This window comes from Cariama cristata, unplaced genomic scaffold (assembly GCF_000690535.1).
Source record: "Cariama cristata isolate BGI_N322 unplaced genomic scaffold, ASM69053v1 scaffold4133, whole genome shotgun sequence".
Taxonomy (NCBI): Eukaryota; Metazoa; Chordata; class Aves; order Cariamiformes; family Cariamidae; genus Cariama; species Cariama cristata.
In genome coordinates this window covers 69,847-93,737 of record NW_009606506.1, presented here as the reverse complement: position 1 = coordinate 93,737, position 23,891 = coordinate 69,847, and the positions used below count along the sequence as shown (strand labels likewise).

At 39.6% G+C, this 23,891-nt stretch overlaps 1 protein-coding gene across 1 annotated transcript in view; it reads left to right on the top strand.

Annotated features, from left to right (window-relative positions):
* Positions 1 to 6,799: 6,799 nt before the first annotated feature.
* LOC104158664 (sodium-dependent noradrenaline transporter-like) overlaps positions 6,800 to 23,891 on the top strand; it is a gene marked incomplete at its 5' end in the record, with an annotated part of 52,768 nt that continues 35,676 nt past the window's right edge. Inside the window, 3 exons of the mRNA XM_009696375.1 lie at positions 6,800 to 7,030; positions 10,271 to 10,402; positions 14,195 to 14,432. Of these exons, the coding sequence (XP_009694677.1) occupies positions 6,800 to 7,030; positions 10,271 to 10,402; positions 14,195 to 14,432 (601 nt within the window). The remainder of the gene's footprint in view (positions 7,031 to 10,270; positions 10,403 to 14,194; positions 14,433 to 23,891) is intronic.

The window sequence follows — 23,891 nt, the reverse complement described above, 5'->3', positions numbered from 1 at the left end:
AAGTGACAGAAAACAGTTACCAGGCTATTCCTAAATTGCAGGTTAATCTTTCACTGACACACACAGACCCTGATGACAAAGTCAGTGTCTCTAACCCTAAATTAAGAAATTTTGAGATCTTCCAGATCATCTACATTTTTCCTTCTAAATACTTTGACAGTCATGAGGTATTACATGTTTAAAAGCTGGTTAGAAATATGAAAAAAAAAATAGCTGAGTGATAAGTTGAAAACACCAAGCTCAGCCACGCTGATTTATCATAAGCTCTGAGTAATCAGTGAACAAAATTGCCCCACAACCTGCCCTAGCAAAAGTTTGCACTGTGATGAAACAAGAAGGATTTTGCTTCAAACTGTTAATAGACCTCTCCTTCATCTTGGCAGTGAGCTATGATGGGGCCTGAGGTCATTTTCACATTCTTCTATGGCATTTCAAGCTAGGAGGGCCTGTGCAGAATGGCAGTGATGAAGTATGTACTGGACAGCTTGGAATGAGGGGAAAATTTACTTCATTGCTTGAAGCCTATTAGGAAAATAGTCCACTATAGAACAAACATAAAGCTCAGCTTTCAAACTTAAATAAAAACTTTCCTCTGATTAATTCCCACGGAAGAGAGAGAGTAGTCAGACAGAAAATGAAGGAAGGGTGTTGCTAACCAGTACAGCTGGACTGATGCAGCACTGTTGTGGCTTCATACTGCTCTACATGAGACTCACTTTGCCCTTTGGAGCAGGGGAAAATCAAGAGAAGTAGTTCTTAGAGTCCTCCTGTTGTAGGGATGCTACTGAAAAGTTTTGCTTTGTGCTCACAATGCTCAAATTCTCAGAGACCCCACCTGATGGCTCTGCATTGCATACAGAATATTACCAGCGCTACCCTAGGCCAAACACAGATTTATTTTTTTTCCCCAAATGGAAAGGTTTTCTGTGAAGAACACTGTGACAGTTTTTGTGAAATTCCTGTGTTCAGTGCCAATAGAAAGGTACAAGGTAAAAAAGCCACAGCCATTTGGAAGCTACCCTTGCGCAGACCTTCCAAAATTTTAGCACATTCCAATAGCAACTGTAATCTTTGATAAGAGTACAGGGGTTTGCATTGTTCTAGGCAATTATGTAGTAGTAGCCATCACTGGAATGGTAAATTTGCCAAAATCGTTGCTAACAGCATCACACACAGCCATTAAAGTTTACAAATAAATTAAATTGGTGCAACATTTGTCTTATATAAGAAAATACTATTTATGGCTAGATAGCATACTATCCATTTCAAAATATGTGTGACATCTGTACTTTGTAGTTTATATAGCAAGTCTAAGAAATATAGACATACTAGAAAACTGTACATAAAGAGTACTTCCCAGTGGTGTTGACAGAAAACAGAAGTGGGTTTTAATAAAACATGGAGAATGGCTTTATAGTGTACGTGTTTCCCTTCTGCTTTAAAGCCCTGTATAAATGTGCATTATCTGTATGTTACAGTCCTTTAGTGGCATCAGAAAGAACATTCATCCTGAAGGCTTCATTTATAATGACTGAGAGTAAAGGTTAGAATTACTACAATTCTTAGAGACAGGAACGTACAACTGTCTCATACTTCTGTGATAGAACATAACCCTTTATTGATAGGAAGAATTTAGAGGATTCTGTTGTGAAAGAGTTTATAAAGATTAAGATAGTACAGAAAGTATTACACTATTACAAATAAATCTCTAATAAAGCCTGGAAGGAAAAGGAATGTTTTGCTTTGGTCACTGAGTCCAAAAATTGGAGTTACAACTTAAAATTGGATTAATCGCTAAACGGTAGGGCAAGTTTTAAGTGTACCTCAGAGTGCTTGTACTTGATTCTTCTCTAGCAGAATTTCAAGGCATTTACCTCCTATTGGTTCGTACATTAATCCTCTTGAAAGCTGCCTGGCACTTGTCTAGAGCTGATTTAAGATGTCTTAAGTACTTTGTTTTACCCTGGCACAGTTATGAATCTTATGCTGCCTAAAATGGGTACTGCCTGCTCTCCAGAGGGTGCTTAACTTTGGGGCTGTTTTTTATTTTGACAACTTGCAAAAGAAAAGCAGTCTAAAAGAAACACCCTCCATCTGAGGTTGTGCTGTGAACCAGAAATTGCACTGTTACACGTACAGAACAAAGCACATCTAACGTGCCTCATCTCACTGTGCACCTTAGCTACTACTGTGGCTACCGCTCTGCCAGGGCAGTGGTATCACCTCGTGTTAGGCACCCAGCGCAGGTGGGATAACTAGGAGGTGAGCCTCCCCATGTATACCTTGTACAATGTACACAGGACAGGAGCAGCTCCCACAAGGGCAATCCTGAGAATGTCAGAAAGAGTGGAAAGACCAAAGCAAGGACTAACACTGCCTAAATGAGGGGCTGAAATCCAGAGGGTTCACCCCAACCTCTTTTCTAGTAAGGTGGAAGAACATCTCAGGGATATAAACTCAGTGTTTTTGAAGCATCAAAGGCGCAGCTCAGGAATTGGGTACCATAACTTATCGTGGGTACAAGAAGTGCCCACATAACTCTTCAGTCTGTCAATATATGCACCTGCTACACCAGGAAATACCTGTAAGGTGGGAATTTTAGTCAGAAAAGCAGGAATCACTACTACACTGTAATTCATTAGTTTAGTTCACTCTCTCAGATTGCAGTCTCTTCAGATTACAAAAAGAAGGCTGAAACACTTGATTGAGGTACTTAAGCATCTTCACAGAAGGGAAATAGAAAGTATTGCAGGGTATTCTAATTTATCAGAGAAAGCACTGCCACAATCGAATGTCAGATACTCAACTTAGAAATAATGAATTATTTTTTTTTAATTATTTTTCATAACACCAAAGTTATTAGCCTCTGAAATAAACTACAAAAAAAGCAAAGGATCTGCCTGGTATCTTCAAATCAGGACTGTCTTCTTCTGTCTGAAACTCTTGTTTATGTTAGACAGGAAGGTAGATCAAGGTAGCTCACAATCCATTCTGGCATTAAAATCAGATAGATCCATGAATTTTGAAAACATTCGTTTTAGTTTACAGCTGACTGAGACAAAACAAACACAAATGAACAAGTTCTCTGAGAAGGGAGAGAAAACTATGACTAACAGTCTGTATCTGAAGTAAAACTGTAGTTGCCAAAATCTCCCTGGCACCAAGCAAGGACTTCCCTACATTTAAGAGACAGCTAAAGCTGATAAAGTAGTATTTCCTTTCATGTACATGACTATATTCTGTACATCACAGAAAATAGTTTTTCAGTACACACATTTCAAGGAAAACTTATCACATGAGGTTATGTTATTATGGATTTTCTAGTGCTGGAATCCAGCAAAACCTGCTTATCTTGATCCACAAACTCACAGCAAATAGCTTCTGATGTCTTAATTCAAAAATATTTTTAGCCATGGATGTTCTGCCACCAATAAATTAGGGTACATTCTGACAGACACTTGATTTTGTACATCTCAAGTACAGCCTACATCTTACATGGTGGTTTTGTTGATAGGCAACTGTGTTCTTATGTCACCCCTAATAATTGCAAGGTTAGGGAAAAAACACGAATAGAACACTCCTATTAATAAAATGATAGAAGATTATTTTTTCCTCTTCATTTAGCATCTCTTAAGCTTCCAGTCATGTCTATGGCAAAGCAGCAGTGTTCTCCATCTAGGCATCTGCACGCTGAGCCGGCAGTCCAGTACTACGGCACTTCCCCTGACCAGCACCTTCTGAAGAGTTTGTGAACTGGGAAGTTTACCATTTTGTTCCCAACAGCGTTAGCTGTTCCAGGAAAAGATACTACCGCTCCTACAAACCCTGTCTTATTGAACATTTGTAATAGGGATTTCATAAATCACATAACAAAAACAGTCTACAAGCTGGCTCCACATTCCAGCTCGCTCACTCACTCCTTGTGTGAACCAGCCAGGTAGTTAAAAAAGGCACAAAATCAACAAAATGGATTTGGGCAGGAACGTTAGTAGGTAGACTTTCACACTGTTACAAACTCCAGCTTATTTACTTACCAAACTACTGCCAAAACTCACCTTGATGCTAATTAATTTATTTAGAAACAAAAGGGCCAGCTCCACTGGTTCTTCTGCTATAAGGAGGCACGATGTAAAAACAAAAGCTCTCACTGCAACCTTGTAAAGCAGATTTTTAACTTTCTGTGGTCACACTCATGGCAGAAGATGGGAATGGTCTACTTTCCTAAGCCAGCAGCAGTGAGAGTGTTGTGAAGGTCAGCAGCAGGACCCCCCCGCAAAGCTCCAGAGCTCCCATTGCCACACCAGCCATCCTGGACTAACTGGATTTATATTCTCTCAAATCCACCATGTCTATTTATTCTTTTGGTTTCCTGCCAGACAACATAGGCCAGGGTTCTGTTCCTTTGACTATCTTTAAACTACACAATGTCATAAATGTGATCATTTCATTAATTTATGTATATAGGACCTTAGCCAATGACTTGGGTGTTATTCATGAATGAATCATGCTGCTCTGAGTGGCTGGGTATATTTAACTCTCATTAATTTGTTCAAAATAGCTACTAATGGGTTTCTTTAGCTCATTACTCTTGTAAAAAAGTAAAGCCAAAGAGATGACTGGGTTTGCATGGAAGGGCTTGGGTACAACTCAGTGACCAGCTTATAAATACACTGCACTTCAAGTGATTTCAAGGCAGTAGCAGGTTAACAGCTCAAGGCAAAAAATGCAGGCTTCAGTTGGCATCAGCCCATGAACAGCATTGAACCATTTCTGGAAAGTATTTGTTTTCTTTTGAGTGAAAGGAATGCTATTAAAATTGGAATTCTGGGAAAACTGGAGGCTCTGAGCCCAAATTGAGAGTAGAAATATAAATAGGTTCAAATCTAGCAACGGTTTGTTAGAGGGAATAGCTAAATATAAGGGCATCAAAAGAAACATGTCACTCACCATGGTATAGCTCCATCGGTTTTATGATTCAGAAATACTTTCCATGAAAAGGTTATATAATTGGAAGATTTTATTGCATACTTGGAGGATTTTATATGTGCAAAGTGCCGCTGAAGTTTTTATAGTATGTCATGCGATCTGTTTTGCAGAAAGATGTTATTTTTGACTACTATAATCTATTGCTGGCTGGGCTCCACATCATCATACAGCTGCTGTTAAAATCATCATCTTGGCTTTGACACTGAGGTTACATCACACTCCTTTGTATCTCTGACTTCTCTTTTTTGCTGTACCATGCAAACCCTTATTGCTTTTAATCTCAGGTCAGTCGAGGTCTGCCCTTCCACCCTTTCTTCCCAGGAGTCAGCAGCAGGCTCAAGCTCACCTCCTTCCAAGGTGACCTCGGTGGCTGCGCAAGCCAGCTGGTAGCCAGTTTGCTGAAGAGCCAGAACTAACATTCATGTACTAAGAAACGCTTGCCTTTCTGATTACCTGGTGTTTCTACCTACGGTGATCCTGTACAGTCTAGATTACAAGATCTTTGCATCGAGGACTTCCTTTTCCATTCACAAGGGTCTGCATAGATTAGAGTTTCCACCCATCTTCCTCATCGTGTGAGCAAACGTACTGCATTCTATCAACTGTTTGCTGATGCTGTTTGAAGTACTATTTATTCTATATGAAAAAAACAAGCGGTGCCAATCAGATACAGAGACTAACTTGTATTTCAGTTCACCAATTGGGAGATCTTTGGTTTTAGACTTTTCCTGTACAAATACTAGAAACACTCGTATCTGAAAATACACTGCAATATTTGCTCAAAGTTTGTTGTTTTAACAGACATCCCCATCAGTTAACGTTTTGACTAGAATACTCATGGTACAAATGCAGAAGGCTAATGAGCACAAATAGTTCAAAGTTGTTTCAACTACCCCTGGCCTGGCCTACTTCTTGTATGTGCATCAACAAATCTTTTTAGGATTTAAAGAGCAGCTGTTTAAATGATCTTTTTTCAGTCATTAGCAAATTAATGCTTCTTTCTTTCTGGTATTTAAAATCCTTGTAGGATTGAGAGGAGTAGTTAGAGCTGTACTCCTCTTTGCTTCCCCCCCCCAGGATGCTGTGAATGCCGAAGAACAGAGGGAGGAGACAATCTTTGTGTGGATTCTGTTATAGCAAAATTAAGAAGTTGTTTTGGCACCGAACACAGGAATGCAAAGCCTGTCTTGTATTTTGTCCTTCATTAATTTTTTTAAACTTCTGTGTAATTTTCCACCTGAAGTTTCACACAGATTGTTCTTGTAGAAGCTGAGGATTTGACCTAATCTAGTTTTGCACAAGGTTAAGTTAAGACACAAGGCTGTCTTAACTCCATGTATACACTGGTGCCTTAAGGGATGTATATGGACCTCATGAAATCTGTTAACAGAGAGGTGTAGCTATTTTCAACAGTCCAAGGCCAACCTGTGGCTTTTGAGCTGCATGTGACCGAGCAGCAAGTCAAGTATGTCTCCTATACCAGAGATGTATTACAGATGTTAATTACCTCAGAGTTTTAGCTGTAAAGGGAATTAGGAACCATTAGGGATTGCTGAAACCAGTGTTGCCTTGTGGGATGCAGCTGTGTGCTCAGCCCCGTCCCATCACACCGTGGGGGAGTGGAATCCCCTGGAGTGCTGTCAGTATGTCACTGCCAATGCAGCAATCCCACAGACTGCATTCCCTCAGCTCTCTGAGCTAGGTAGATCTTGGCAAGCTAGTCTGAAGTGTTCGCCAAACCCTGTGCTCCCTAAGAGTTCAGCCATCTGGGCTATACAAATCTGACTGGCTCCTTGGAACCGTGCAATTAAAGCACAGCCGGTTCTGCGGCCAGTGGCACAGGCGGGAGTGAGACAGCTGGCATCGTGTCACTGCCTACCACAGTTTGACTTCATAGATCAGGTAGGCATTAACGGCGATGCTGCCCTTTCAGAGAAGTCTCGTCTGATGCTCAAATTCACACCAGCGGACCTAAAGCAAGAAGCCCACCAGGATGCCGGTTTGCCTCCTCCCTGGCCCACAGCTTGTTCACACATGCAGGATGGTATGAAGTCTCCTTCCAAACAACACCTCGTGTTCATAAGACACCATACACAACCCACTCCTATGATGGAGCCCCTGTGCAACTACAGTGTGAGGTTGATGATATATCACACATATACTGTTTATAAGTATTTGCCTACCATTCTAGTTTGTAGCAATTTGAATGATACTTTGACCATCATTTCTTTTCCTTTGAAGTGCCCATGATCTCAGAAAGGGTTCAGTGAACACCATGAAGGTTGATTCTGGATATTGGCTAGGAAGAGCAAATATCAAGATAATTTACAAACTACCTGACTTTTTGGTATTTTTTTTACCTAATTAGAAGCTGCTAAACAAGAAGTTTCCAGAAGGATCCAAAACATTAAGTCAACTTGATGTGACTAAGCACCCTTACTTTGATATTTATCACAATTTCAAAATACTTCAATCATTTAGTTACCTGAAAAGTAACCCAGCTATGAAACCCTGCCATACTGTGTAACTGCTCTTTGCTGAAAATTACACCACTCCTTATTAATCCCTTGCGGAGGCAGGGAGGGGGAAGAAAAAAAAGAAAGAAACCTCCTTTAACTAAAGCCTGGAATGACTCGTAGCCAAATAGATGACGCTTAAGCAAGTATGCCTAAGTACAGTACACTTCACAGTTCATCATGGTATTAGTCATACTTAAAAAACCACGTATTTTAAACTGGCATTTAATACATACATCCACTATACATCTCCAGGATTAATTTTCTCAAACACAAATTTCCCTGTTCAGTTTGTGGCATCATGTTTTCCACAGTATCTTGACATTAAAGTTAATCAAACACCACTCTGCAAACTCCATACCTCCCAAATACAAGCTAGGTTTGTGAGTCAGCTCCACACACTGTAATACTATCAAAGCAAGACAAGTGTGGCACTTCAAAGGCTGTCACAAGAAATCTGACAGTAAAACCACCTAAAATAATTTTTCCAGATAGTAGATACAGTGAAAGCAACATGTAGTATCCCAGATTGATTTAGCTGAGTATGTTTCAACATTGAACAGAGCTCAGAACTGCAGGGTACCAAGTATTTGTTAAATACAAGTATTTTTTTTCTCTACAGTATTCAAACATATGACACTTCAACATGACAATTGCAGAACACAGCTTACAAACACCACCGAAATATTATTAAAACATGTATCACTGGTACTGTAGCAGCTTATGTGAACACAGGTTGCATTCACACTACACTCCATAGAAACATCATAAGAAGATTCTTGTCCCCAAAGTGATACAACCAATATATTTCAGCTTTGTTTGTTATTCTCAAAGCTTTAAGCTATTCTTTATGTCTGTTGATACACCTTGTCTGTTTCATTGCAACATTTTAATTTTCAAATGCCTAAACTTAGGATTGAATGCTGAATTCATGGCCCTTACCACTATATTACCACACATTACTTTTAGAAGTAGATTTGTGGTACGACTAAGAGAACAGAGTTTGTTTTTCCATTCTTATTCTCCAGTATAAACTCAAAATTCCCTCTCTGAACAGCCACGCTAGGCAGCTTACACTAGTACTATCTGTGAAAAGCAAACATGAAAGGTAAAGGAGCAACAACTAATCAGACTTTTAAAAGCACAACAGTAGTTTCAGAAGTACTTTTTAAATATGCAATTTATTCGGCTCACTGGCATGCTTTAGATAGCTACAGTCATGCTGTTAGCGTTTATACTTTTATAGACTACACATACCTTCTGTAAGTTTATATATTTAAAAGTAATGCAAACTTACTTCCTTTTGCAAGGGAAGTTTTCAAATTACTAAACCAGTACAGCAGATTTTAAAGGTTTGCAAAAGTTCCTACTACTTGCTATCAGGAGAAACAGACAGCTACTGCTGTTTTTCTTTTGCTGAACAATTTAACCATGATTTTCACAATCTAGTTTCTTTTTCGTATGTAACTCCTAAGGATAGCAGTCAGTTATTCAGGACATGTAGTTACTCTGTCAGCTCCTTATTTATCAAAACAATCTAATCATTTTTTATACAAACTTTACATTAACTGAACGGTTCTGGACCAAGCTATCGAATAAAATAAAAGCTACACTTTACAGGTTATTCAGGACATGTAGTTACTCTGTCAGCTCCTTATTTATCAAAACAATCTAATCATTTTTTATACAGACAAACTTTACATTAACTGAATGGTTCTGGACCAAGCTATCGAATAAAAGCTACCCTTTACAGGTACCACAAAGCAGAGGACTGACAGAGCATCCAGTTATTAAACATGATGCCAGCTATAAATGGTTTATAGTATCACATGTAGCCAGGTGCTGGAAGAGTCTTCTTTCTGTGACCTGGATCATATAAAATAGCTAAGAAATTTCCAGATAATTTCTACATTAGATGATCCTTTTGTATTTCAGTAGGCAATACTTTTTATGATACTAGCACTGACACATCAGGGCTTTTCCACAGGTGACAGTTTCTGTAGTATGAACTCACAGGAGAATCCTCAGTCAAGTAAAGTTACATATTCCAGGATGGTGCAAGCAGCCCCAGCACTGTCCTGCTGCACTATAAAGATGCTGTACTTGGGCCTATCAGTGAAACCTAGTACGTACTCCACATTAATGGCAATGAATATCACTAGGCTGGAAAGGGGTGTGTTGTCTAACACATTTCATAAGAATAAAGGAATTCATTATGGCAAAAAAAACAAAATATGCCATGGAAGTCCAAATTCCGTATGACTGACCAGTAGTGATTCATTTTCAAGCCAGAGGTTCCTGCAGACACCTTAACACAGTATGATTTAAACTGCACTTACAGGAACTCACATAATATTTTTTTTCCTCTGTTGCTGGCCTCCATGCTCCCTTTTGAATACACTAACAAAACAACAACATTTTTCATAGTCCCTTTCCCTTTTAGCTCTGCAAGTGTGTTCAGCATCATTTCTTTCTCAGTTAGGGATTAATTTTCAGGGACAATTTTTTTTCCTTTGAAGCCAAAAAGCAGAGGGGAAACATTAGGGGGAAATAGGAGCTGTGGTCTACAGCTTTTTTCAGGGGTTCTGTCCCTGAGACCTTAAAAAAAATACAGGAAAGGGACAAGAGAACACAGGTTCTTCCTTCCTGATATTTCCTTTCTACTTCCCAAAGGCAGTGGCTTTGTCTTTAGCCAGTAAAAGTAAGCAACAGAGAAAGCAAAATGTAACTAAACCATAGACTACAATGTCTAATTATTCTCTTTCCAGGTGCTTTTCTTATTCCCTATATCCTCTTCTTAATCATTGCTGGAATGCCCCTGTTCTATATGGAATTAGCACTGGGACAGTATAACCGAGAAGGGGCTGCTACTGTGTGGAAAATCTGTCCAGTTTTCAAAGGTAAGTGTCCCTCTGCTCACTTGAGTAGCACCGTGAGGGTGCCACACACTTGTGATCACAAACAAAGTAAAGGTCTCTTATCTTTCCACAGACAGCATGATCTTTGCTGACCTTTCCCCAACCCTTGAAGTCAGAAGTCTTTTTTGTTATCACAGGTGGAGCAAAAAAATGGGAAAAGCCACAGAAATCATCTTCAGGGTGATTGCTGAGGAGTACAAGAGAGCAATGAGCAGGAGCAGTTCAGCCCTGTCCTCCCTTTCCCCTGCATGTTGGGGAGCAGGAGGAAGTGGGTATCTTTAGGTGGAGGGAGAGGTTGGCAATGCAAACATCTGGAAATACCAAATCCCATCCCGGTCCGTTCAGCCCTATCTCCCCCAGTGACTAAGATAACAACTGACTCCATTCAGTTCACTGTGTGGAGCTTTCTCTGCAGAAGTCAGCATACCACAGCGGCTAGAACATTAAAAGTGGAGTTGTGAAGACTGTAGTTCAGCCACCAGACTTGTAACAGCATACGAGTTATCTGTGGGTCTGTACCTCAGTTTTTCTGCCTGTGAAATGCAAGCAATGATTCTCATAGACTTTGTAAAGTGGTTTTCAAATCTAGCAATGAAAAGCACTTATTAAAACCTGAAGATTATTATTACCATGGAGTGCCCTCCACTAGGGTTAAGTCTCCAGCATCACTGAATAAAAGGCTGTGGAGTGTTGTCTGGTGCACTGAGTTGCAATCATTCTGTGAGGAAGAAATAGCCTTAGAAATAGGTTAGGTGTCTGGATACTGATCAGGGTGTTCGGATGCTGATCAGGGATAAAGGAATCTCCCTGGGTGAAAGAAGCCATATGCTTTCTGTACATGAAATAAATATTTGTTAAGGACCCTCAAGAATTTTCTCAAGCATTGCTTACCAGCAAAATTTTTAAGTTCCCTTATATCTATACCAGATTGTATCTAAAACCTTATGTAAAAGCCTTTTCAACACAGAACTATCCGAAGTGAAACCAGTCAAGCTCAGCTGATCTTAGCACCTTAAAATTCAGCCATGTTCATCCCACGACTGATAAAAGCTGAGGAGCTTAACAATAGCAATCCAAACTTGGCAGATCTGGTGCTTGAATATAGGTTACACTGAGTAAATGTTAGTAGTTTTTCTCAAAATACAGCTTTCCTCTTTAAGGAGTCTAGTGCCGCAGAATAGGAAAACTGCAGGTTTTTTTCTTATCAAACCCAAAACTCACAGCAAAATTAGAGATATAATAAAAAAATAAACATGTGAGCTACTAAAATATGTGCCTCAAAATTTTAAAATTAATTGATACAGATTTACCTAGCCCTTCTATAATCCCTTCATGGGAGACAAAATTCATCCCAGGACCCGGGAATCTGAAGACCCTTGCTCAATCAAAATTCCTGCCGGTATCAGTTAATATCTTTGGATAGCAATGAGGATTTTGAAAACCTAACTGCAAAAATGAGACCTGAAAGATCTCAAAGTGTTTCAGCCAAATACCACTGTGCTCAGAGGTACTCTATCTGTTGACTTCAGGATTGAAAAGATGATGAGAAAGGAAAATAGAACTTATTTCATGTATAGTCTTGTTGACATTCCAGCTGTGTTTTTAAGCTGACATTTTCAAAGTGGACTAAACATACATTAGTATTGATTTTTAAGTGTTCTTATTACTAGGATATAGAATAGCATAAGTTATTTGATTCTCAAAAAGTAATAAGCATTAAGTTGTATTTGCACCTCAGCACTAGTATAAACTCAGTACTTTTAAAGTTTTGACCAAATCTTCCGATAACATACAACCGTGTTTACTGCTAATGCTTTTGAGTTGTTTCTGGGATAACTCAAATCTCTCACTCCCATGAAAAGTACACAGTCTACACAAATTTATAACAGCTTCTCTAAATGAACAGCACTATAGTACTAATTTTAGCTATGAATATTATCACTCTGAACTCTAAGGACTCTACTTCTAATGAGATGCTCTCTTAACACATGCAATTAAAAATTACCCGTTACTTCTGCAACACAGTCTGTTTTCATCTCTGCATTTTCCAGGGTCTATTTCAGAGTGTGGGAGGTACAGCATTACTTTTAAGAAAAGCTAGACCCAGAAACAGGAGAGCAAATTCTTTCCTGAACATTCTTACGATTCCAGAGGAGTGACATTTAAGATACATTTGATCCAGTATTTTTCAATCTTGATATTAAATATCATTGTCCTCCTGAATTGGAGGAATTTCAGGAACAGTGTTTTTAAACAGAAATCATCTAATTTCAGAGCAACATATATTATTCGTACTTAGTATTTTAACATTCACATTAATATTGAAGAATTATCCCCTTTTGTGATTCCACCCTCCGCTCCATTCTATTGATCATAATGTATCACTAGAATTTGAGTGTTAATGTACTGGATTCATTTAAGCACCAAGGATTTGAAGATACAGTTTCATCTTCACTTTCACAATCTTTTCCCCGACGTTAGAGACGAGCCAAATGGTCTATGTATTAAAAGCCTCACTGAGAGCAAAGAGTAACTTTGGTGTATGCAGCAGTCTTTGAACTGCCAGCTCCTTCAGGGTCAGCATCAGTTCCTTATGCAAATTTTAAACCAAGGATTAATACTCAAAGTGTGTGCTATTTCCTTGCTTTATCAAGAAATACAAAAGCTTAATAATCTCCAACTGCTAGGCCTCCAGTACAGTCTCTCCAAAAAAACTAAACTGAAGAAAATTAGAATTAAAGGTTTACACTTAGGTGCTGTGACAGTACAGTGACGATAGTCATATAACAGCTGTAGTCTCTACCTGTTATATGTAATGCATACAACTCCGGGGGCGAATTCAGAGAACAATGCTGTGCACATAGTACGGGAAGAATTATATAAGCCAAGGTAAAGCAAGCTTCCCGAACAATTCTGGCAACAAACTTTTGTTCTGCTTTGACACTAGTACGAAAGCTTCCTTCCAAACCATTGGAAAATGTTCATTTTCATGCTGAGAACATGGACTCTTTGGGGCTTTCTTGCTAAATGGACCCTCCAAGCACATTTCACAGTACACAAAAATACAGAACAGATATTCAAAGTCAAAAGAGAATGCTTACAGTGAGGATTCTGTAATCCTGGGGAGATAATAAAATGCTTTGAAGGTCCACATGCAGTTTAGCCCCAAGCTGGATATTCACCAAGATTTACTGGCATGCCCAAGAACCACTTGGAGCGCCTCAGTGGAACAGCACAGACTGTTTCATGCGTGTTTTGGACCTAGTTACATGCTGACGGAAGCCAATCTGGAGAGTAACAATGGGAAAGAGACAGGAGAGGGATCGGTGTCTGTTCCAAACTAGCTCAGGGTGGGAATGTGAAGCATAGGGAAACTTCACTTAAGTATCAAGCTTTACTTTTCCAAGAAAAGTTGCCAAGGACTCTGGCACGATGAAGATGGAGTTTCACTCCTAACATGGGCTTACAGTCTTCTGCGTTGGAAGCAAATCAGGAAGAGTTGTACAAGAGCAAATTTTGACATTGCACTGCTTAATTTCTTTTTCTGGCAAACAACTAGATTTGCTAAAAACCAGTCATTTTCCAAAATTGTAATTTTTTGTTTTAAGGTCAGTGACACTGTGTCTGCATGTATGTAAATGTCAAAAACTCCTTTTATTGGTCTGAAGATCTAAAATGAATTTGCAACCATGTATGGCTGAGTTTAACTACAGTGTTTGCATATAGTGTTGCATGTAAAATGCAATGTATAATCTAGTTTTCCTTTGTCTTTAGGTGTAGGCTACGCAGTGATACTCATAGCTCTTTATGTGGGTTTCTACTACAACGTTATCATAGCTTGGTCTCTGTATTATCTATTTTCATCATTCACATTTGAGCTTCCCTGGACAAACTGCGACAACAGTTGGAACAGTCCAAACTGTACAGATCCCAAACTTTTCAATGCATCAGTCCTTGGCAATGGTACCAAATACTCGAAGTACAAGCTCACTCCTGCAGCTGAATTCTATGAGTAAGTGTTGACTTGACTTTGCTATTTATTCAAAATTCTATGTCTAAGAGTGTTTCCTCTGGAAAGTAGGACAGCTTAGCCCCTAGAATAAGCATCAGAAGACTAAGGTTAACACAGTTGTAATGTTGAGCTGTATTCCTGTGTGATTAAGACTCTTGCCTCTGCGAGCTTTGGTTTCTCCTGCACAAATGCAATACTTGCCACTGAGCAAAATGGAATTGGACAAAAGACACAAATCTTCCCCAATGTACCACTTCTGCTTGCACCAGCTTTGCCAGGGAAAAGAAATGCAGCACTATTCTGACAAAGACGACTCCATGCCAAACTGAGATGACTTGAAGGCTTTAAAATAATCATTTGTTCAACAGGCTTGGTCTGTTTCTCTACTTGCAAAATATCTCAGAGCAGACCTCTGTTTGCTCAGCTGCTTCAATAGTTCAATGGAGTGAGATGAAGCACTGAGCAGGAGAGTGCCACAGTTGTAGAAAGACAGGCTTTGTCCAATTCCTAAGCAAAACAGCATTCTGAAATATGGGCCAAGCCAGGCAAAGGCACACTCAAATCAAACTCTTGGAATCAAAACCAGAAAGGTATATAAATTAACAACTGAACTCTAAAACAAAAATATCGATCTGTGTATAAATAATTGTATTATGGACCTCCAGGGGAAAATAGGATTTGATTAGGATAAAGAAAGGAGGATGGGCATCAGGGTAATTGAATGAGCTGTTGAATTAATCTGAATAATCAATTAATATTTCTGTGTTGGGAACAGAAGGATATCAGGGCACACACCTGCTGAGCGGTGAGTCCAACCCTGCAGAAACAAAGGGACCCCACGGTTACCACAAATAACCTAGTGTGTGCTACCCTATGCCTGGCTACAGCAGGGACCTTGAGGTCTGTGTTCCTAGCTCTGAAACACTTGCGGCTGCTATTTCTCCTCTGAAGACAGCACAGTGAAAGATCAGTAGTGATACACAAACTGTTGGCAGGGGTTTGGGTAAACTAAACTCAGCGCTTTGAAAACAATAAGGGGGGCTGAGTTCAAAGGAACTCGCTACAACAGCAAATAAGGACAGCTAGGAAATCACTACCCTTACAAAGACAATGTATGGCTATTGTTTGGCATAACATATATTGTTTGGCATATGTTTGGCATAACTCAAATGTAAAGATAGATCATTTCTAGCAAAAGGCTATACACGCATATCGTCAGTTAAAGAACTTGACTTTGAAGTGGACTATAAGAAATTATACACTCAGCATCTTCAAACAAAGAACTGCATTATTACAGAACTTTCATTTTAAAACAGCATTTAAAAAAAGGTTTTCTTTATAATTGTCTTGTGCTTAAGCCTTTGCAAAGCAAAATGCAATCCCTATATTCTTGCTTTGCTCATTTATGATTTAAAGTGGCTCTATGCATTTCCTGTTATCACATCATGCTTGGGATATGATTTTGACTTTGTAGCGGGTGAAGTTGTGGTAGAAATCTATTCACAACATTTTGATTTACTTCTGCTGATCTGGGGAACAGCTCCATTTGTGATTCTGTCTGTACACCGGAACTTGAAATATTAGGATTCTTTCCTGACCATGAAATAGATTCAAGGTACAATTTTCAGAAGGTAAGAACAAAACAGGAATTTGACATTTCATTACGCTTTGATGCCTGAATTTTAGGGCTATAATTAAGTCCCTAGGCCCTGTACTTATTAGCAACTAGATTATATTGCAAAAATGAGAACAACCACCACTCAAGTAACACAATCTGTAACATCTGCTTCGCCAGCTGTAAAAACAGGGAATCGCAAGGAGCATTATGTTCACTTATCCAGTATTTGGATTAGCTCATCAAGTCCACCTGTACAGTTCAGGTGTGCACCCAAACTTATGCAAAATTTTAGTGTATTCAGATCCAACTTAATAAAGACAGCCCAGGTCAGAAAACAGTGTTTCTTCTCTTATATCAAATAACCCAACTCATTCCCATAGTCTTTTTACAACAGGGAGAGCTGAATCCTCTGGTTATAAAGTTTCATATTATGTGCAACAGGGTCAGGAAATAGAAGTGATGATGTAATACTGAATTGGCATCAGTATAGTGGGTTTACAAAATGACACACCATTTTTGGATGCAGTATGTTAAATAATAGTTCAAGTAAGGGTCTTGACTGGCTACATTCCCCCAGAAAACCCCTTCAAGTAAAGGCTGAATATTCCTTCAAGAATGTTGGGTGTCCATATTGCACTACTGCTTCAACAATTGCTGAACTTGACCCAAGTGTTTGTGTAGGAATCGTACACTTTCTTCCCGGTAGATAGCCTTTAGTCATTTCTTAATCAACAAATCTTTGCCAGAGGTGAACTACTGTTCCTGATGGAATAGTTTGTGTCAGGCCAGCCAATTCCTTAGCCAGAAATCCTAAATTATCAACTGGAGAGCTAATTGATCCTTTCTCAGTAATACTGTGGATGAGTAAGAGTTTTTAAGTAACAGCATCATGAAGACATTGGTTTCCAAATTCTATGATCATGTCTACTTTCTTAAGGTTTGTACTGCTATCCAGTAGTGCAAGATATTAGCAATAACAGAAACAAGTACTTTTGGGGCAATAGATTTAATATGGCAGATTTCAGATTTTGAGTTTTGATCAGTTACATAGAGAAGCAAGGAAATAGAGCAGCTACTTTTATACTAGACGGAAATCAAACTATGCCACTCAAACTTCAGGGGGATACCTATGGAAGCCCAGCCTCTGCACTTACACAATGAGGTGTGATAACTAGCATTATTAAAACAGGGATTGGAAACAGCAATAGCACTAGTGTCCACTATAAAAATATCATAGAAAGGGAGTGATTTTGTCAGTGGAGGTGAAAATAAGTTCCATTATTCTCCTCAGTACTGCCAAGGCATAAGAGAGACCATCCCGTTTGGAGTATCTGGGGCCATGTTTTCAGCCTCAGTAACTAGCGTAACAAGAATTCGCTGCTTTGTGTTACTGGGACGCACTGCAGCTTATGAGAAACTTGTTAAGGATGCTAAATGCACCCAAGCACTTAAGTCTTCAACCTCAAAGCTATATGGGAAGTGATACAGCTTGAACTTGGTTCACTAGGTTATATATTTACATCAAGAACACGTGCAAACTTTTGCCTTCTGGCAGGCAGGCTGAACTGGAAGCAGGGAGACCAGAAACACCAAACTTCTATTTTGCAGTTGAGGAATGACTGACAAGAGGTACTTCCAAAACAGGCCACAAGCAGAAAGCCGGTGTGGTTACCCTTAAGAGAAACAGACACTTCTCTCTGGGACATGATTCCTTCACACAAAGCTTTCCTGACCATGAATTTAGAGTAGATTATTTCCTAAGACCATGCAGCTGCCAGAGCTGACTGCCTCTATCTCCACCAGCACAGGAACAAACTGTAGGAAGAGGTGGGAGTACCATGATGTGAATAGTTCATCTAAGACTTCAAGAAAGGCACCTCTAAGTTCAACAGAAATATGATTCTCACCACTTACACTGAGTGAGAGAAGGGAAAACTTGCTAAGAATCTAGGCCAAATCTTTAAGCTGTCCACTATTTGGCGGGGAGGGAAAGCAGGGAGAAACCTCTGAGCCTCAGACTTGAAAGAAATCACTTCAAATTGCAATGTCCATGCCAAGGCAGTAACAGGAGGACTTTGACAAACATGTACGGCTTTTGTTTTCAAGCCTCAAAATTTGGGCAATAGTTCAGGTTGAAGTGGTTCTACGCTTAGGCCTTCTAGAGTGTTTCATTTTACTAAGTCTGGTTTCAGTCGTTCAGGCTTAATTCAGGCCAAGGTGCCACTGACGTCAATGGGACAGTTGCTTACAACAGGAAGGAATGGGACCTCTACAACATTTCATCTGAGATGGCTAAAATCAATTATTAAGTATTGGTATGCTGCAAACTTAGCAAAGCAAGCACTCCAAAATCTGATAACAACTGGTGCCCTTCTGCTAGTAATAGCCAGTCATAAGAAAAATCCAGTTAGGAATAAAATGTCAGTTCCACATTTCTTTGGAGACGCACATTACTTTAATTACTTCCCTCTTCAGTGGTTTGGAATTAACACAAAATGCAAAGGATCTTCTACCTTTTCAACATATGTTAAAATAATTCGTTATAAACATTTTTTTGGAAGGACACAAGTGCATCACTGCAAAAAAACTTCCCCTATCTACTCCATATCACTCCTATTTAAATACTTTATCTGAATGCAGGCATACTTTATATTTGTTCTCTCCATTCTTGCATCTGGGAAAAATTTGTTACCATCTTGCTTTCGTTTACGATGACAATTAAAAAATACCAGTTTGGAGGAACAAAAGCACTATTCTTCTCTTGAGGTACTGTGCCTGTAAAAAATCATGATCTGTTGTAGGAACAAATCCTGGCAATGTTTAAACAAAACAGTGAAATTGTCAACAAATGTATTGAGCTGCGGCTATTTTCCTCTGACAGTACTTTTTCTCAGGGCTGTAATCCATTCTTTCTGCATAAGAAATAAAACATGTTTTTACAAGGAAATTTTCATGCCAGATTAAGTAAAGAAAATTCCAAGAATTCACAAGTCTGCCCAGCTGTAAGGAATTGCAAAAAGCTACCTAAGAACAAGAAATAAAGACAACATTCAGTCACGGCAGTCTACATCTATCATATCTCTGAACATAAATTTATGAGGAGTGTATGAACCACGAATATCCTGAGAAAAACTCAGCCCATACAGCAAAGGTGACTTTTATAGACCCATAGGTTTGTGCTTTGGGGTACAGGTCTCCACCAGAAATACCACCACAGACCAAAGGCTTCCACATAGTTCAGTTTCACCTCAAATGGAGCTATCAACACTACATGCTGCAAAGGAAGGTATGCAGGAACCCATCCCCATAAATCAATTGTGAAGCAACCTCTCCCAAAAGAGAGAAAACACCACTTCAAAAGTAAGCATAAGCAATTCTGCCTATAAATGCTTATAAAAACCGACTCAGATGAGAACTAATGAGAGTGGATAGCCCTGTATACTGCTAATTGCATCTGGTAAGAAAAGACTCTAAGCTCATGCTAAACGTGATCAGCAGTCCTCAATGATACACCACTCTCCTGGACAACAAACCTCCACTGAACACATCTGAAGCTTCTTTAAGAGGTTTCTTCATGCAACATCCATATCCTATAAACTAATTACAGAGTTTGTAAGCAATGAGAAATTAAGAACCTATCTAGACTTACTCATCTTTTGTATCTTAATTGAAAGGAAAGTCGTCAGATGTTTCTCACAGATTTGAAGTGGGGTAGCAGTCATCTGTTTATCTTCATAGAGATCATGCAATCAATGGCTAACAATAATTCTAGCCAGGTTCTGTACTGTCACCCCTAGAAAATCCCCTGAATGTAACAGAACTACTCCTCTGATTTCAGTGGGCTTAGAATCAGGTACATTATTAAATACTTCACATGGGAAATTTATGGCCACGTTGCTGAAATAGCAATAAGCACGCTGTTTTAGATATCAATTCTATATTAACTGCACAAACATATTTAGGAAGTGCTTGGGTGCATTGTTTACACATCCATAGTCTGAGACTAACATATTTGCATCCCTACACACTGTGTATTTGCTTTTTAACTGTATTGATGTTTTTGGACTCAACTAAGTAACTCAATCTTTCTCTTTTTGACTCAGTGCACTGAAATTTCTGGTACAAGTAATTATGTGCATAAAATAAAACCAGCTATTCCACAAATATTTAAATGCGCAGCTTTGAAATTTCCTTTTGACGTATGTTCACATCTTCACATTTGTTGATCATTTACTTACACAAAGCAAAAAGAAATGGAATGCAAGTACAGTGGAAGTTAATCCATGTAAGTTTGTACACATGTTCTTAGGCTTTAGAGAGCTTTATGGCAATGATTCCTAAACCACAACACACCCTTGTGTAGCAAGTCCAGAAGACTGGAAGAATGACCACTTTGCCAACTTAAATTTGCAGGAGGGGGGGGTTTATGAGATATTGCATATGTCATTATGCTGTGCGCAATTGGTTTGGTTCGTGCTAACTTCTAGGAGGAATTCTAACTGCTTACCTTTACATACAGAATTCTATGTAGTTTGGTAGTGGTACCAGGCTCTGCGCAGTAGTTACAGCAGCTGAGGTCAGTGCTGCAGCACCTTCCCTATATTGCCTTGCATTTGAAATCCAGGCAAGCAGAAGCAGATGCTTTCTCTGTGGAACATCTCCACCTGCACATATTGCTCAAGGCAACACCAGTAAAGGTGTCACACACAACTAAACACCCATTTATTTGAACTCACCTGTTTCTCATCAAATGTTCTCTACAACACAGTACTGACATAGTATCACCAATGTTTTACGTGTTGCTTCCTATAGGGGAAGTGTTCGCTGATCCAAAACAATCACATCCAAGCATTAATCCAGGAAAAGGTTACAAACTTAACCTCACTGTGTAAAGAACCCAGCATTACAACAGGTATCAAACCACAAAGTGAGCATTCATTTGTTTAAACCTGTCAGCGATCCTCAGTTTGTGGTGCATGGGCCCATTCCTATGGTTGACTTTCTTCTGCCAACTTTGTGTCTTTCCATGCAACCCTTCCGAGATCAGTAAAGCTTCATGAAAGCTCAACAGCTTCTTTGGAGAAGTTGGGACCTTTCTTTCACAACGCTCCTGCCTAGGGCAGTGCATGGCCCATTGAGAATGCTGACCAAGGCACCATTTAACTTGCTGACCAAGAGCTGGGGCAATTGGGAGCAGATGTGCTCTAACTGCTTTGCCATGTATCCTTAAAAAATAAGCTTTTTTCAGGAGTTCAGTATTCATTAGACCTACGGAGATGTGAAATTCAAGCATTTCCATTCTGTCTGCAAATCTCAGTATAATGGGTTTAAAAGCAGATTTTGAGAATCTCTTCTTTTTCAGAGTGCTGTGCAGACTTGAATGTGCTGAAGTGTGGCACAAATAGCAGGGGAGGTCAGAATTATTAAGGTAATGGAAGAATTAAGCTGGGTAAAGACTTCAGTGAGTTGAGATAAACATTCTCAGTGAATGAAGAGCTTAGTCCTAGTGGCCACATACAATTTCAGGATTACCATGACTCAAAAAGAAATACCATTTCATTCAGTACAAATAATAATGTATTATATGCCAGTCAAGGCGCAACTGGTAAATTATCTTTCTGTGATTCCCAAAATTTAGTTTGAAGTCCGTTAAACAGCTCCATTCTCCAACACAAGAGGGAGCTGAAATATCTCGGAGAAACAGAAAAACCTGGACAACGAAGGTGTTGGCAAAAGACAATGCAGTATCCAACAGAGCTGGAGTATGTCCAGCTGAAACCCAAGCTGGCCACTGCAGAGCCCCTGGCATGGCTCTGAAGCGTGCCCAGGGCTCCAGGGCAGGGAGAGGTACGTAGTGCACACGTAGCACTGCGTGTCGGATGGCTCCGCACCACTCTCCTCTGTTCTTGACTCCAGGAGAGTGCTCATGGCTGTAGGAGCCATCCTTCTGCCTTGCAGTCACGCCATACCCAGAGCTCTTCCCAATGCACCCAGAGGCACCCAAGCAGCGCAGACAGGAGCTGTATGTACGGCAAAGCTGGGGCCAAGCCAGGCTAACCCTGTTGCCCTTTGCTGACTTCGTGTGGAGCCAATCTGCTGTCTCAGCACTGCACCCCTAGCCCCAGAATGACAGTGAGGAGACACTGGTGTTCAATCTGCATGGAGCCAGCTCCAGTCTGCAGGGTTTGCACCCCAGGCTCTGTCCCATCCAGCCCTGCATATATACCTTGTGGACAAAAACTGTCATGGAAACAGTACAGCTGAAGTAAAAACACCTGGAGCCTGGCAAACTCTCTGCAAAAAGAACTCTATCCACGCCTGCCTAATGCAGATAACCTGACTTTCCACAGAGAAAAGAACAACCGTATTTTATACTGTGGAGGAAACTGGCAGCAATGACAACTGATCTATGGTTGCCCAAATATGTGACACAAGAGACGCGTGTAGGAGAGACTTCTAATTGAGCACAATTATCATGCTTCAAATTGCCTTCTAAATTGAGTAATTTAATTTCTACGAATTGCACACTGTATACACTGACAGTTCTTTTAGCATCTTCAATCTACGATTTGCATTAAGTTTTAAATCATAAAAAACTAGTCTAACTACCAGAATAGGGAATAAAGCTCAGGAGACCAGGACTGTATCTATTTATATCTTAGCCAATTTGCTGATACTTACTCTATGCAAGCCATTTGAGTTTGATCCCATAAAGGTGACTACTAACTCTTAGAAGTACTTGGAAGTTCATAGAAGTACTTAATATATTAACTAGCAAATGTATTTGTTAGTTATATTAATTCGCTGACAAGTTCATGACATTTTTGCAATCTGAACAAATCAGATACAACACATCTAAAAATTGTTTAGATGAATGACACCCTTCTATTGATCACATCAAATTTAGGCAACTAACTTTTGCCTTTAATAAAAAGAGAAAGAATGAGCCTATAGAGCTGTGTAATCATATTTGGATTGAAACCTAAAATTATAAATTATTTGGGATTGGAAAAACAAGGCCTGCTCCAAGACATTTAACTTGATCTGTTTGTACAAAACCTTCTAAATTTCCAAAATACAGTCATGTAAATCTGCCCAGGGGTGAATAATACAAAGAGCTCCTCAGAAAGAACCAGTTTGACAAGAAAGTCTAGGAGAATTCTACACCTAAAACTCTTACCTCCTGTTTTCTGGCTATGGATTAAATGTTTTGGAGTGAACAAGATAGTGTGTCATTTTCAAATCATGACCCTTGGCATTTCTTTTTCCTTTGATTTGGTTCCCTGTTTACACTCGAATACTCACCACTTCCATAAAGAGTATGTTCTGAATTGCTCAGAGTGGAGACAAAGCAAAGGTGTCTAATAACCCTTATTTTATAGATGGGAACGCTAATACACAGAAAAAGAATTTATTGGTTCCAGCATTACCTATTAGAACTATGACCAGATCCTTCATTTACTGAGTCCAACTGAGCAGCTGCCCCACTGCCTCCTCAACAATTTGTCTTTAGTAGGGTTTATGTGTGAATACCAAACAGCTGGGCCTCCTGTTGGCTTTTCATGATCTGACACCAAATTAAAGAGAACTCAAGTGCTACACAAAGACAAAACAGAAGACAGCAGTACCAGCAAATGAATCGCTGTTTGCTGATTTCAACGGAGGTGAGCTATTTCCCTTTTGCTGAACACAGTGTGGAAGTAAGGCAAGAACTGGTGCTAGAGTTATTGGGTGCTGACAATTCCCCTAGTCAAAGAGCACAGGGAAGGAAAGAACAAAAGACATCTCCCAAAGAGAGAAACCAGAATCGCTGAATGCAGCTTCGATCTGAAATCCCTTCA